This window comes from Corvus hawaiiensis, chromosome 21 (assembly GCF_020740725.1).
Source record: "Corvus hawaiiensis isolate bCorHaw1 chromosome 21, bCorHaw1.pri.cur, whole genome shotgun sequence".
NCBI lineage: Eukaryota > Metazoa > Chordata > Aves > Passeriformes > Corvidae > Corvus > Corvus hawaiiensis.
In genome coordinates this window covers 442,682-459,471 of record NC_063233.1, presented here as the reverse complement: position 1 = coordinate 459,471, position 16,790 = coordinate 442,682, and the positions used below count along the sequence as shown (strand labels likewise).

Sequence of the window (16,790 nt, the reverse complement as noted above, 5' to 3'; positions counted from 1 at the left end):
TTTGGTGCACTGCTCTCACACACAGGGCCCTGTCTCACACACAGGGCATCCAGGAGGACACAAAGGCTGCCTGGTTCTCCTGGCAGGAGGGCGATGCTCAGTGTCTGCCCATGTTCAGGAGCTCTCACTCAGGTGAGGTGGGAGCTGCTCCCTCTGCCTCAGGCTGCACTGAGCCCCTCTGTGAAGAGGATGCATCTTTATTATGTGTGGCAATGCGGTCCGGAAGATTAATGATAACATTTTATTAAAATTCACACAGACCTGGGATCTGCATTAGAGAAATACAGATTTGGATTACAGGGGCAAAGCCGTGCTGGCTGTTCGTGGGTGCTGCCTCGTGTGGAGCTGCTGTGCCTGGCCGGGGCTGAATGCCCTGCTGGGGATGGATGGCTGCTATTGCAGTCCTTGGTTGTTGGCCGAGCGCAGTGCTCAGAGGGGTGGAGGGCGCTGACACTGGGTGTAGACAGTTTTAGAAGCAATACTGAAATCAGCATTTGCTGCTTAACCTGCCTGGAGCCGTCAGGCTGGAGTGAGCTGACAGGAGCAGAATCTTCCGCTCTGTAGTAACACCTTTCCTCTCTGTCCCTCAGGCATATCTCGCTGACACTCCCAGCCAGCTTCCGGGGGAAGAGCCACAGCACCCGCCTGGACTTGGAGCACCAGCACTCCAACCTGTACGCCATCTCAGGTGAGCTGCCGTGTGCTTCTCTGCTCTTGTGTCATCAGTGGTGTAACCAGTACAGCAAACCTGCACGTGCAAACGGCCAGGTGTGTGGTACCCACGAAACAACATCCAGCTTTTTATCAGTGCCATTTAATAGTTGAGAGCAGCTGAGGTGCAGAGAGACCCCAGGAAATGCCCAGGGACACTTGTTCCCAGCAGCAAGTGTTCCTGATCCCCAGGGAGATCACAGCCACTAGGGAGAGATGCTGCTGCCTTCCGAGGTGCTGAGTGAGAGCTCTGATGGGAAGCAATGCTGACACATACTTTGCTCCTGATAATATTCATGGTCTTCACAAGTGAGTCATAAGAGACATCTTTGCCTGTTTCACAGGAGGCTTAATCTTGCCCAGCAGGGATGAGTTTCAAACACAGTGGTCTTTGCTACCCTCAACATACATATTGAAAACAGATGAGACCTTTACTCTCTCTCATTTCCATATTCCCTATATTGGCCATGCATATGTATTTGTTTCCCAATGTTAGGGAAAACTGGGAGTTAGACGCTAGAAAATGCGGGTTCTGCACTGATTTGTGAGAACCATGTGCTTACACATGCACACTTGGTCTCTCTAGCTGCAGCTTTCGCTCTGTTCATCATTCCAAGCCAGTATACAAGTGCTAGAGCCAGTAATAATTTCCGGATATTAACATGGAAAAAACCTGCCAATGAATATTTTAGCCAGTTTTTATTTTTAACTAGTACTAATCTGCAGGGAGTTGTTTACTGAAATAGAGTGGGGAAGATCAAGGCTGTTCCTTCCCCCATGCAGGTAGAGGTACCTGTTACTGTGCCTCAGGACTGCACAGTGGGTTGGGTTGGAGTTGGGGTTCCTGTGAGCTGTCCCTGGCAGCTCTGCTCTTTGGGAGGAGGTTCTGGCTCTGAGTGCTCACTTTCTTAAAGGAGGAGTGAGCTCAAAAGAAATGTAGCCAGGTTCTCTGGGCCCAAGAAGAACGGGCTCTGGAAGCAGGAGGCCAGGATGCTTTAGAGTTGTGCTTTGTGGGCCCTGTCACTCTGGGAGGTGCTCAGAGCTGTGTGGTCTGGGAGGTGTTCGTGGAGCACAGCAAAGGGAGTTTTGGTTCTGTGGAGTAAGAAGTGCTGGGCACAGCTCTGGTGCAGGAGTACATTTAACCCACCCCTTCTCCTGGGGTCCAGTTTGTGCTCTGTGCTCCAGCTCCGCAGTGCTGGGGTGCAACAGTTTTTCCAGTTTATTTTTTTTGTAGTACTATTACACCTGAACAAATATTGTCATAGGCACGGTAGAATCACACTTAGCACAAGTTCTGCTCTGTTACGTTGTTTTTGCAAGAGGAAAAAGACACTGGCTTTAAACCTGACTCTGTCAAAACTTAATGAACGTCTAGTCCCTTCATCTGGCTGAAGGACATTTTAGGACAGTTTGGAAATCCAGCAGTGGATTCAGTGGGCTGTGCAGTCGAAACTGCTTGTGCATAATCAGGGAAGAGAAGATGGCAAAAATGTACCATTCACAGGTTCTTCCTATTAATAGTGAGTGACACTTGTAACATGGGAACATGGCATTAATTCGTGCACCATAATCAAAGGGTTATTTAAAAGGTAATCTCTGCCTGGAACTGCAGCTTCAGGTTCCTACAGAGATAGAGTATAATAATTGCGTAATCCTTGTCAGTCCTCGTTTTTCTTGTTACTCTCCTACCCCAATACATTTGGAAATGAAAGGGAAGGTGTGTTCCTGTGTTCGCATGAGACAATTCTGTGTGGGGATGGGAAGCTGTGCTTTCTCTCCTGGGAAAGTGCCAAATGCACCAACTGCAGCAGCTCTGTGTGGGTGTTACTGGGACTGGCCTTTCTACAGGATGTGCTGGCCTCTGCACATGGTGCAGCCTGAGGAGGTGCCTGCTTTACAGAGAGCCTGAACGCTTTACCAGATCCTTACAGGCAAAGCACAAAACAAGGCCTGTGGAACTGGACAGGGCATTAGTTCTTCATGTTTGCTTGAGCACATTTTCAAGTATATAACTCTTATTTTTCCTCCAGTTGCACATTCTCCTCCAGAAACGCTGTTATATGAGTTGTGCGTGTGTTGTAATGGCTATTTCAGCTGTGAGCTCTTTCCAAAGAAAGGGTCTTGTTATATGACACATCCTGTGCATTGACAGGATTTTCATGCACAGCTCCTGACCACGGCTGCCTTGTCAGCAGCTGCAGTGAGGTGCCGTGACAATTCTCTTTGTGTGCTTAAACTCGCCGAGGTGGATTAGCCCCCAGACGCGCTCTGGAAGCCATTCCCAAGTTTCCTGTTCTGTCGGTGTCGTGTGCAGCCAGTCCGGACTGCCTGGAGTGCTCTCTGCAGTGCCATGGCAACAGGAGATTTAGGAACAGGCTGCCACTGCCGGCCTGAGCCACGCTGCCGGGCTCCCTTTGCCGGGTGGGTCCCCACCGCAGCTGTGGGTGCAGGGAGGATGTGCGGGCCACGGTGGCACGGGGCCAGCGTGCTGGGTGAGGGGAGCTGGGCCTCCAGCAGACACAGGGTCCCTCTCCATGTATGGACAGGCCTGTGGGCTCCCTCTCTTGGCTCCCACATCAGAAAAGGGGTTCTTGGGGCTGGTGAGGGCAACAAAAGCCATTATGAACAGTCTCTTCCAGTTTTGGTATGGCCTCAGTCTGTGCTTGGAGGGCTGTAATGGGGGTAGAGTGAAGAGCTGCAGCGTGGGCTCTCTTCGCTGTCTGTAGAGACCCAAGATCTTCTCAGTATTCGATGAAAACAATGCTTCCAGCTGCAGTTCAGCATGTTTGTGGGAGGTTAGATGCATTTTGGCTGTCAATCCTACTTTGTATCGCAAATATATTTTGGCAGAATGACCATATCCTCACTGGAACTGCCCATTACCCCTTGGGCACTGTAATGCAGTTGTTGTTTGCACAAAACTGGAGTCAAGGAAAAAATGGTCCTGTAAGCAGCAATTATAGTTTTTAATCAGTCTTTTGTCGTTGCCAGTCTTGGCCATGACACACTGGGTGACCAGAAAGTTAAGGAGACTTCTCTTGGCACAGTAAACTGGTGAGTGAGTCCCTGGCAGGGTGCAGATAGGGAAGCACTGCCCACAGCTCATGGCGGGAGCCTGTCACGTGCCGCAGCAGCGCAGCACTGGCACTGCGGGCATCATCCTTGTGCCCCACAGCCTCCCTGGTCCCACCCCATGCCATGCACCCCAGACCAAAAGGCAGAATTAGTTCTAAGTTGATGTGCACAATGTCTGTGGGTGCTGCTGGGAGCAGGGTGCCAAGGAGCTGACAGGTTTAATGTGCTTATTGGGGCAGGCAGCTGCTGGAAGAAGAATGCCTCACTCCAGACAGACCTGTTGACAGACATGGCTCAGTATTTCACAGCGCAGTCTTTCCTCATGGCCTTCAGTTTAATTAAGATGTTGTTGTGACTACATACTGCCTTCATTTCAGACTTGAGCATCTTCTGCCTGCATATTGCTTCAGCTTATCAGAGGCACAAGCACAGTGAGGGAGAGGCAGCCCTCACAGGCAGGAACAATATACAGGGAAATAGTAATATACAGGGAAAATTCTTCAATGAAGTGAAAAATTATTTATAATAATTTATAATAATGGTAGTCAAATAGAAGGGAAATAAGTCACTCTAAGAGTATATAAATTTTTATGATAGTGTATAAACAGCCATAGCTTGCCTTGTCTCCCATCTATTCCTGCAGAGAATGAGGGCAACATCTAGCATAAAGAAAAATACAATAAGAAAATGAAGAAATGAATGGGAAGAGCTGGAGGATTGATCACCCAGTGTATTTGTATATCCTGATGTAAAAGGTGCCGCTGACAGGTGGCCAGGTTTCTTCTGTATAAAACCATGTGTGTGCTGTCAGGGCAGTGTGAGCAGCCTTGTTTCGATTGATGAATTGCCTGCTTTCTTGATTAAACCTTCCGTCACTTACAAAACAAAAAGCCTGTGTTTCGATGGCAGAGTGGGACATGTCAAAAAAATCTGTCTGCTTTACCTTTGTGCAGATGTTGGGCACAGACTGTAACATGTATTATTAAAATGAATGTGGCATTTACTGTGCATTATTTCTTTCCTGGGAGAAGGGACCTGTAAATTATATGCTAATAATAATCTTTAACCCTTTCAGGAGGAACCAAGAGATGCAGGAGTGCAAATATTCTGCAGGCCTCACTAATTGGATGGGCTCTAACACCACTGCAGCACTCTTAAGTTGCTAAGCAGTGGGTTCCAGCCCTTGCTGCCAATGATCTGTGCATTCTGCTGAGCAGGGTTGTCTTTTTTTTCCCCCTGAAATTTTGCTGTAGCCATCTTCAGCGTTCTATTACAGATAGATGTGTTTTGGGGCAGCAGCAGATAAGCATATGTAATTTGACTCTAGAACAATCTCTTCCCTTCTCTTGGCTTGTTCTCAGATTAGGATAGAAATTGTGTTGTATGGAGTCTGTACAACCCCATCAGAATGTGTACACAAAGCAATTAAAGCCTCTGTGCACCAGTTTTGTGCAGGAGATGAGTGTATGAACTTCCAGATCCTGCTGCAGCTGGCAGTGTGTAGCCAGAAACCCAACTTCAGTCATATGAACCTTTCCAAGGATATTTATTCTGGCAGAAATTTGGAGATAGCAAGATGATCAGTTACCCTTGGGTAGGACCAAGGTTCATCTTTTGAACACTTAAATGTGGAAACTGTGCTGGGAAAGCAGTAGAACAAAAGCAGAACATACTTTGATATATGTTGTTGGTAGTCAGCCCCAAACAATTAAAGTATTTGTGCAAGTACCTTCAGAAGTGAATCGTGTTAGCTGGACATACTAACACGTCATCCATAAATTTGGGCATCCATCCTCATGTCATGTTAATCCATAGAAATAAAACAGGATCCAGAAGCACAGAATCTCTCACCACTTGGAGCATTCTCAGTTCAGTTCAAGACCTTGCTGAGCTGCAGGTGAAGGTTTTCCTTCTCTTTAAGGGGAGAAAAGCCATGTCCTCTGGGTTGGAGTTTAGATGTCAGATCCCAAAAAACATCACACACTTTATGTTCCAATAAAGCAACGTCCATGCTGGGACCGAGGCCGCAGCACCTGCTGTTCATTTTCCTGAGGAGCGATGGGTTTTTGAGCAGTCATTTGATGCTCAAAAATACATGCTTTGCATGTATTTCTTACCTGAAAGGTACTGTTTTGTAGTTGTCTTTAACCACTTTAGTCAATACATATCAGGTTATTTGCGTGAAGTATTTTTCTGTGAGAAGCTGGGCTGAGCATCAGGGAAGGGAAGTGCGGCCGGCTGCCAGCGCAGCGTTGGCTGGAGTGTGCGTGCCAGCATGCCTTGGAGGAGGAGGTTTCCGTGTGCAGCTCTTACAGGTGCCAGTTTCTCCACAGCTCTGGCTTGTTTATTTTGGAATCAAGCACCAATATTTATTACCTTAGGGAGGTAAATATTTACTTAAATGAGTTTATATTGTATTTATATATAAATAGTTTTTTATTATATTTAAATATTTATTGCCCTCTTTAAGACACTTCCTGTGAAAGGTCAAAGCAAACTGTGGTCTGAGAGGTTGGAGAGGGAAACACTGTGGGCAGAGGCTCTGGTCCAAATTCCACCTGCTGGGTCACACAGGTGAGCGTTCCCAGCAGGAAGCCCAGGGGCAGAGCCCCCTTGGGGAGGGGACACAGGGTCTCAGCCTGATGCAGCCCAGCCAGGGCGGGGTGAGCCGGGGTCTGGCCATGGCACGAGGTCGAGCTGAGCTGGGGTTCGTCTGCAGGAGCGTGGGCTGTTCCTGCAGGCACTGCAGCGACATTTGGCATTCGCTCCACGCAGGTTTCTAATCCAGCTCTCTGGAGGCAGCAGGGAGAGTGGAAACTGATGTTAATGATCTGGAAAAACATCAAAGCCAGTGGATTCCTGAGAAGGAAGCCGAGTTGCTTTTCCGTCCTGCAAGCTGCGGCTCTCGGCAGGGGGCAGGTGTCATCTGTCTGGGCAGTGGCGTGGGAAGCGTTTGCTTCACACACTGCTCCTAAGACAGCAGTTTGCTTCCTGGTTCCTCCTCCTGTTCAGGAGGGGCTAACTTGGGAATGCCTTGGGCTATCTATCCCCCCCCCCCCCCCCCCTTTTTTTTTTCCTTGGTAGTGACAAAAGAAGTCTCTTTCAGAGGTCTTTCTAGGTACAGATTTTGTTACATTTCAGTGCCCATATGTCAACTTCCTTCTTGTTGTAAAATGCCAGGTTATCTGGCCACGTGTGCCACTTCCTTAGTTGTCTCTTTCCTTTTAAAAGACACTGTCGCTCTCTTCTGTATGTAGGAGGACAGATGTTTTAATCAGAGGTTAATAAATTATTTTCACAAACTATTGTTTTGCTGCATCCTTTTTGTAGATAATTAAATTATGTACTTGGCACAGCATGTCTGCTTTACTAAAACAGGTAATTTTGAAAAAAAAGGGAGATTCTATTTTTTGGCTCAGTGCACAAAGGATTGCTTTTATCTTCATCTTCTAGCACAGTTCCTGGTGGTTCTGCAATCGCCTCCAATGTTCAAGGGGTTTGAGACCCCCAGTCTTGGAGGGGAAGGTCCTGTGCTGCATCTTACTGTTGGTTCCCATCCCTTCACTTACGTTCTTGGCACTTTTTAAGAGTAGAAGCGGAACTAAATTTATATTTTGTGACACTGAATTTTAATCAGGATGGTCCACAAGCCAGACAAGTTGTGACACAAGCTTTATTCTGCATTGAAACCTCTTTACTGAAGCTGAGATTAAAGTCAGCCTGTTCTTTACTCTATTGCAATTTCCAGTCTTTGGACTAAGAGACCTGGATAATCTTCCAGCTATGAAAGGCTCTATTAATATCCAACAGTTCAGGGAGGCTGGAGTCTCATGTAAAATGCTGCAGCTGCATATTTCAGAAAGGGATGTGTGTTACTTAATACTATACTTAATGAGATTCAAAAAGTATGTTTGTTATTAAATTAGCCCATCCGTGGTGTACAGACCCTTGGTGTGCTGTGTCAGCATGGCCCACATGTTATCTAGGCTGTGCTGGGGCAGCAGCCCCAAATGGGGATGATGGAACCATGAGTTCTCCCACAGGTGACATTTTTAAGACAGACAATTTTTTGATGAACCTGCTGTCACCTGAAGTGCCATTCGTTGTTTTCCTCTGCTCAGCGCCATGTGCTGGTGTGGGAGGTGGAGGCCCTGGCTGGGTGCTGCCCTGCCCTCGCATTGGTCCCAGCTCCCTTCGGCGCGGCAGGCGGGCAGGGGAGCCGTGTCCCCTCCTGCTCGTGTCCCTCAGCTCACACGTCACCTTCCAAGGAGGCTGCTCAGACTCTGCCGGGAGGATTATCTGGCTGTAACCCTGTAGCCTTGAATTATGTATGAGCAGGTGTACCGGGGACAGCCTGGGGGTACATGCGGGGGCTGCAGTGGGGATGATGGAGGGAAGGGCGATGGCGAGGTGACGTGGATGCCCCGGACAGGGGTGCCCTCGTTCTGCACGCCCCGCAGCAGCAGTGGGTGAGGGCCAGTGGCTGATGGAGGAGGATGAGCTTGCGGGACTGGCGCCGTTCCGTGGAGCACAACCTTGGGGTGGCCTGTGCTGTGTTTGTTTTGCTTTGCCGAGTGCCAGAGTTTAATTTTTTTTAAATGGGAAGCCGCTCAGAGGTTTGGATATTTAAACAGTTATTAACCAAATGACAATTAACAGATTGCAGAGACAGATTTTCTTTTCAAAACCTCCAAAATTGAGTACAGTTTGCAAAACTATCACAGCATAGTAATGACAATGAATTTTGATTTCCTGGAACTGATATTAGACTCCTTATTAAACTATGTGCATCTGCTTTTAATTTACTCCAAATAATTGGAAAATGCAATGAAGCTTTCCAATTAAAGCTTGGCTTTATGCTGTTTAATAATACCCCCCATAATATTATAGCTTATGAAGTGACAGGTGAGTTGGTGTATGAATAAAACATAAAGGCAGCAATAAGGGACAGAAAACCAGAGACAGTTGTTGGGGATTTTAAATGCTGGATGTAATTTGCATATATTAATCTCTTCTTTTCAGCCTTATCAGGCGTTCTTCAGTATTTGAAGTTAAAATAGCATTGACAGGCGGGAGTACGCTTAGTTTTTTCAAGGATTTATTACTTGTATAATTTCTGATCTTTAATAAGCAGATATGACTGATCCTCATAGTTCTATAGAAATCGGTTAATTGTTCCAGATGGCGCATACTGATTATGCAAAATTACTTTTCACACCATTTTTTTTTTTTTTTGATGGAGTTTGGAGTAAAATTAAATTTTTTATAGCCTTCTTATCATGCTGTTTTACAGTGGGTTTTGCACAGAAGTTGAATTTAATCTACTATATTACATTGACCAGCAGAGTTATTCTAATGTAGCATTCTGTGATTTGACAAAGAATAATAGAACACGTTGCTCATTGTGCATTTCTGTGCTGCTAATAAAAAGGAGTTGCAGTGCAGCAAACCAGGCTGTTATTTATGAAGAATGCTTAATTTGCACAGTTAAAAATGCAAAATTGTTACAATGAGATGTTCGCTCTTTTGGACAGAAGGCTTGGGCAGAATAAATGTAAATAGTCTTGTTGCTACGGATTCCGTCAAATAAAGCAGGAGTTTTTAAATGCCTGGTGTGGCTGGGTGGGATGGTACTGGGAGGAGCAGCCATCCAGGCAGCACGTTCCGGCTCCGAGCAGGAGATGTCACTGGTGTTTTCCCTGATTATCACCATCCGGATATCTCAATGGCATCATTTCATAATTGAAAACATTTGTAAAGGTTGTTGGGCTTCATTTATCTAATGAAAAGCTGTTTATACAAAATAAGCCACACATAAAACCCTCTTGCTAATAAGTTTATTGCAATTTGTTTTGGCAGTTATTTGAGGGAGGTGTCCCGTGGCCTTGCTGTCCTGGCTGTGCTGCACCAGGGCCCAGGGTGGGTGCCCATCCATGGGCATGCTGTGGGCAGGGGCTCCTGCCAGAGCAGGGGGACAGTGCCATGGGCACTGCTTTAGGTTTGTCCAGAAGTACTGTCAGGCCATGGGTAATTTCGGTAGGTCCCATCCCTCGCCGGGCCACGGGCAGCACGCAGAGCAAGGGTCCTCCTTGGCCTTGGGCTGGGGTCCACCCTGGGGGCTGCACTGCCACCATGCCTCAACCTCTGGAGGCCCCACAGGGGCCAAGCCCAGGGCATCTTACTGATCCTTGAAAACCAGAACAGCAAATGTTTAAAAAATGACCTTATGGTGAGTGGATAAGTGGGGGCACTGTAAATGGACTTTTATGAAGAGTGCATATTTTTAACTCAATAGAAAAAAAGACAAGTAATTAACTCAGCTATTAGAAAGCTCAGAATTTCTCGTATCTCCTTTTGAACTAGAAAATAGTTTTGTGTATACTTTTATATGTACATATAGATATGAATATATAATATATATGCAGACAACTAATGGCATAAATCAGAAATTATTAGAAAATATTTGTTCTAATGAAGTAATAATTTGGTGGTAATGTATTTCATCAGTGTAGCTTAAGGCTACATTAAGTGGACAGACTTTATATGGATTCTCTAATTTTAATCTTCAAAATGCTGTCTAATGTCTCATTAAGACTTTCATATAATGTATCTTAAGTACAGTCATTAAATATAGTTTAGGGAGATGTATGTTCAGATATTGCTTAAAGATGTTTTAATAGGCCCATTTACTCTGATGATATTAATGAGCTCTTAACACATATTAAGCTTCTAAAACTAGCGGTGTCCCCTTGCAGTGAGCAAATCAACATAGGAATTGTGGAGGAATTGGATGCTCCAACAAAGCCAGTTTTCCACGGAGTCTTCAGGGCCCGGCTCCATCCCTGTAGCTGTGTCAGCACAGGGCGGTGTCCCCACTCCTGGCGCGTGCCTCGGGCCTGCGGGGGCTTTGCGTGGGCGGCTGCTGTGCCATCGCATCCACGCTTCAGGGCTGCGGGCTGCGAGCTGGCTGAGCCCGTCTCAGTGTCTGTGGCATGCTGCACACATTTGGTTGCATATCTATTAAAATAAACAAATCACATGGTTTAAGGGAAGAGCCAAATACAGGCCCGTGTTTAGATAAATTCTGCTTTTTGATCGTCTAAAGTGAAGATGCAAGAGTCGTAATTAAAGATAATAAAAACTGCTCATTCTCTGTTGTCACTTCGGTTCCAACTCAGAAAGTTATTGCAAAGAAAATTCTCTGGTTTCATCACTCAGCTCTTCTTAACAAATCCTTCTGAGTTCAGAGACTTTTATAATTACTAAATTGGTTTGTTAGAGGGAGATAATGGCAAATTTCTTCTTTTCATAATTGGACATTTCTTCCCTGTAGGCTAATGCAGGCGCAGCACTCACATACACAATGAGCTGTGCTTTTGAAAAACCATAACTGGCTAATAAGTGCCGTGGTGTCATCGGAGAGTAATGGTGTGCTGATTAGCATAATTAATGACAAATGGTGGTGCAGAGTGGGTGGATTGGTTTAGCAGATGATGAATGCGCTGCGCCAAGGCCGAGCCCTGCCGTGGTGGCTTGGCAGGCTGGCAGCGCTGCCACTTGCACCTGCTGCCACTCCCCACCGGCCCAGGGCTTGGTGGCACGGCCACGTGCGGGGTGGCTCCGGGTGCTCCTCGGCCGGGCCGGGTGGCACGGCGTGTCCCTGGGTGGGGCTGGTGGCCGATCCCCACCGTGCTGGGGCAGGGAGCTCTGCAGTGCCGGCACCAACGGAGGGGAGCCGGGGGCTTCTGTGGGCCACCAGTGGCCCTCATCCTCCGAGGGCTGGAGGGCCACGCCAGGCACTGGCCGTGCTACAAGATGGGCACATTAATCTGTGATTTGATTAATCAGGGCTAATTTGCACTCACAAATGAGACTGGTAAAAATGAAGTTACCTTTTCACCTTTAGAAGGGAGGAGGGATTATTTCTAGGTTGTCTCTTTTGTAAGTGATAAGCAACTCTTTTACCAATAAGGATGAAAATACTTAATTTGCATTAGCAAAAGAAGCTAATTATTATATAGTTAATTAGCATCTGGAAATGAGGATTGTCTTAATTACAAAGCACAGTTTCCTTAATAGCTACAAAACTGTAAGTTTGATGTGTGTGGAGATTGGTGACTATTATTATGTAATTACTGATCATATTAATGGTGCAGTGTATTTAGATATCATTTGCATATGCAAATGAAATTTACCTGATAGAAATATGTAGTTCCAGTAATGATTTTGAGCACTTAAAAATTAAATCCCATTAGAAGATCTGGATCGCGAGTGGCGCAGTGGATCTCCTCGTGCAGAAGAGCTTTTGGCTCGGCAGGGCTGTGGCTCTGTGTCTGGCTGTTGGGAGGGGGAGGGCACCTCCCCTGCCCTTTCACCCCCAGCCCGCGGTGTCGGGGCCTTTCCCCTGCAGCCGGGTGGTGCTGTGTGCCCATGCCCTGTGCCATCCTCCCCAGCACATAAGGGCTTAGCTGTGGGCCTGTGCCCGGGCTCTTCTGGCAGGGTGGGTGTTCCACGGCATGGTGGAAGCATGTTCTGTGCATCAATGAGCTCCAGGGCAGAAGATGGGTATCCCCACATCCTTCCCAGCTGTGCTCGTGATGTGTTTCTTTCCACTAACATGCAGGCTTGCTTAGAGAATGGAGAGCACGGTGTTATCAGGGCAGCTGATCCAGCTTCTTTCTCCTGCTTTTATTGGAAACACAAAGCTGCTGTGTGTTAAAAATAACTTGAGTCCCTTAAACCAAAACCTTATAAAAAGAGGACGGTGCACTGTTGTCTCCCCTGGGAGTCCTGTGGGACAGATGTTGGTCACTCAATGCACTGCTGGAGGGTGTGGGGTGCTGCTGGGCAGGATCACAGCATCATTGCAAGTGTGAGCATCTGCCCCTGGCCAGTGACCTGGCTGCTGTCCAGAGAGTCTGGGAAGCCCAGGACTGTTGTGGTGGCAACAAATCCTATCTCACACCCACCATACGTGGCTCAGCAAAGGAAAAAGCTTCCGGGGCCAGACACTGTAACAATATGCAGCGTGTGGATTTAATACCCCCTGCTCCTACCCTGCAGCACTGCGAGCTTTGTGGATGTTTCTCTCATCAAGCAGCAGAAATTTACAGCTGCTGGCCAGGGAACACTGCAGCCATTGTGGGGCTGCCTGAGATGCTTTTTGCAACTGCTGCTCCAGCCTGTGCTGCCCGGCTGCCGTGGCAGACAGACATTACATGTTTAATGACTTCCAAGGAGTCTGTCATTACAGCCAGAGCTGAGGGGAATGGAAAAGTGTCTGGGTTTCTCTTCAGCATGCAGCCGTGAGCAGACGCTGGAGTGCCTGCCTTTGCCTTTGCCTTTGCCTTTGCCTTTGCCTTTGCCTTTGCCTTTGCCTTTGCCTTTGCCTTTGCCTTTGCCTTGTCTTTGCCTTTACCTCCCCATCACTGAGCTGGCCCTGTCCCGGCTCTGCCTCAGCTCCACGTGAGTGCCCTGGTTTGTATCTGCTCTGCTCTAATTAATTAAGGGTTGTGGCTTGGAAACACCACATGCTAAGGTGTGATCTTTGAAGTTTAGTGTAGTGCAGAGACTTCAAAGGGGACATTTTATTAAAAAATAATAAAATCAAGAGCTCCTAAACACTTGCAATTTGAAGAGCTTGTTTGAAGTCTCTCCATGTTCTCTGGTGCTGATGGAGTCACAGTGCTGAGGTGCTCCTTAGGCGTCACCATGCAGTACTTAACCTTCACTTTATTTAAAAAAGAAAATAATCAAATCCAGGGGTATTTTTTCAAGTGTTTTTGTGGCTTGATCTTAGCAGTAACTAATTGTGCCATGTCATGAGCTATGCAGGAAACAGAGAAAATCAAGGCTGACAATCAAATTAGCAAAAATGAAAATTTAGTCCAGGTCTGGTTTTTTAATCAAAGTCATTTCAAGACGAACAGGAAAGCTGTAAACCTTTCCCAGGGCAGAGATTCCTTCCCCAGCTCAGGAGGCCTCTGCTCTCCCACTCACTGCACCAGGCATTGGGTGGTTTGAGGCTGCTGCCATCCTGCTGCCTGGCCAGGCCCAGGCACAGGGCACAGGGCTGGGCATTCCCAGCTAGCTGTGCCCCTGCTGCCCCACGACAGCCCTGGTGCGAGCTCCTGCTGCCCGGGAGCCACAGGACCCGCAGTGCAGCTGCCCCCGGAGCCGCATGAGGTGCTCAGGGGCTCTCGCGAGCTTGGGCTTGTGCCATGGGCTAGTGGAGCTGAGCCCTGCACCCCTGCCTGTGCCCCTGCCTGCGCCTCCGTACTTTTTTGTATGACACTAAGAAGTTGTGTGCATGTTGGGGATGGTGTTTGCAGCTGGGGAACACAGCTGGGGCAGCTGCAGGTTCCCCGTTGCAGCCAGCTTGGCAGGAGCTGTCAGGAAAGGCTGCCTTTGTTTTGGCCCTGAGGTTTTGCCATCAGTGATTTGGTGTGGTTCCATCTGGGCCTTGGTGCACACTAGCACAGAGCACACACATTTACTGTTCAGGTTGCTGTTTAAATCTCTGTGTATAGAAATACAGGAGGAGGAGGCCTAGCATCGTGGGGAGCTGGTTTGGTTTGAAAAGCTCACACCCTTCTCTGGATGCATTGCAAACTATTTTAAAACATTTTCCCATACTTCTGAATGGTTTCCCCTGTGCTAAGGCGTGCCTGGTTTGTACAGCTGTCCTGTGCTACCTTCCATGCACGGGTGCAGAAGAAGCTCAGGAGTGCAGAGCTCATGCCGGGGCGTGTGGTGGGAAGCAGAGGGGCATGGGCAGGAGCCAGGGCTGTGTGCTTGGCAGGGGCTGCGAGAGGGCACCGAGGGTGGGTGGCCTGGCTCCAGCCTGCCCTGGCCAGCACCACGCTGTGCCACCAGCTCCCCGTGGCTGCTCAGCCCGCCCAGGTAACAGCATGTCCTGTCTGCTGGGAGTCACTGCAGCTGAGCCCCAGCCATACCCCAGGGCTCTGATGCTGATGGAGAGAGCAGTCACTTGTCCTCGCCAGGCTGGGCACAGACTGCACGTGGCTGTGCTATCCCGCTTCAGTGAGGTGGTGCTCAGAGCCTCCCGCGAGCTGGGGGCACCCCCCGCTGCTGGGCTGAGCGCTGGCGGTGGAAACTCTTCTGTGGGGGCACCGCTGCTGGCCACAGCAGACAGGGGCTTGCGTGTCCCTCCAGCCTGACCGTGGCTTCCCTCCAAGAGCTGCTGTGCCTGAGCTCTGTGCCAGCCCCTGGTTCTGAATCTGCTTTCAGATTCCTCTGGTGCCATTTAGCTGAAAATCAAGTTTTCTCTAAGCAGGGGAGCTCTACTGGTTTTATGGTGTTGATGTAGGCTGTTTTATGAGATACTCTTCTTGGTAAAAGATGAACACTCTGTTAGCATTCAGGTCTGAGGAAAATGGGAACAGTTCTGTAGCATTAGGGAAAGCCCTTTCTAAAACCTAAGATCATTTAAATGTTAAAGGTAGCAGTAATGCACTCAGTGTTGGGGTTTTTTGTTGGTTTGGATTAACAGTTCTTCATTTTCAGTCATGCAGGAAAATGTTTTGCAAGGCAATTATTTATTTATTTAAATATTTTTAATACCAGAAATTGAAAATTCAAGTGTAAAAGGCTATGCAAAAACAGCAATAAAGAAATCCAAAGCTATAAAAGCTTATGGTGAGACTTTAATGCAGAAACAGCTGTTATTTCCTTGGGAGTTAAGGTATATAAACTCTTCCGTGGCTGTGTATCCGCACAATCTCGGTGTGAGGAATTAGCGCTCACTGCAGTGTGCAAACGGAGCCCGCCAGGCTCTGAGGCAGCGATTCATCTGTACCCAGGAGTTAAATATGACAATGTTAGCATTTTTCATTTCCCTGACGTTACCATTAATAAAGCAATGATCCAAAAGAAGCTTTGCTGAGTCTGTTCTTTATGCTTCCATCACTCACAACTAGATAATTTCACACAGGATCGTTTTTAAATTAAATGACGATAAAAGCGCTCTGCTGTCCTGTGCTCACTAGTTCATAGAAGTCTATCAAGTCATTAATGTGTCATGACAAACTGTGAGTTGGATACAAGAGTAATTAATTATTTGCATAAATAACAGGTTGAACTTCGTGCTTTCAACCACAATGACACGTGTCACACCATGGACATCCTGGAACCTCTGGCAGAGGTCACAGGAGGGTGAAGGCTGAGCTGGCACACGGGTGATCCCATTCTCACACACTTCTAGCTTTGTGTTCCCAAGTTCTTCACTGATGGTTGCTTCAAGAGAGCATCTGATCTTTGGAGCTTTAGCGAACAATTATACAGATTTTCATAATCACCATTAATCACCACATATTTTTCAAGATAATTACAGCAACTATTATTTAGATTTCTCTTTTATGTGCACATTGTAGAAAAGAACAAGTGCTTATTACACTGGGTAGTGTAGAGAGCTACCGTCTGAAGTTCTTTGTCATCCAGAAACTCATTATGTTAGCTGATGCTGCTTGTGAAAGTTCGTCAGCGTGTTTAAATTAGGGTAGCATTGGCAGGTCTGATTATTTAAATCTGGTAGCTTGGCTAAAAATATAGTTATTCAAGAAAGATGAATTACTAATTTGACAACTGAGATTTAGTTGGAGTCTGCAGCACAGAAGGCAGCATCTCTCGAGTGCTTAGAGGAGGGTGACAATACTTTTACAGATTAAAGAGAGGATTTCTAAGTGAGCTAGCAAGTTGGATTTATAGAGCATGCTTTGGTGTCCTCCCTGTTAGAGCCTGAGAGCAAGTCTTGGTAAGTTACAGCGAAGAAGGAGCCTCCAGGTAGAAGCTGGTTGTGTGTTCCAGTGGTCCTGCACTGAGGAAGGGGCGCGTCCACTGTGCCTCACCGAGGCATCCATGCACTTCCTGGCTGCTGTCAGGGATTCGTGGGAACACTGTCCTTTGGGGCTGGGCTTTGGGAGGTTGGTTTTGGCTGCTGGCTCCTTTCAGCTCTTTTATCTAATTGCAGTGACTGAGTTAATTAG

The 16,790-nt window shown here is 47.3% G+C and overlaps 1 protein-coding gene across 10 annotated transcripts in view; it reads left to right on the top strand.

The window, feature by feature from the left end:
• MVB12B (multivesicular body subunit 12B) overlaps positions 1-16,790 on the top strand; it is a 59,953-nt gene that overhangs the window by 29,470 nt on the left and 13,693 nt on the right. For all 10 annotated transcript variants that reach the window (XM_048325204.1, XM_048325207.1, XM_048325202.1 and 7 more), the window contains one exon: positions 591-688. In XM_048325204.1, coding sequence (XP_048181161.1) covers positions 591-688 — 98 coding nt within the window. The remainder of the gene's footprint in view (positions 1-590; positions 689-16,790) is intronic.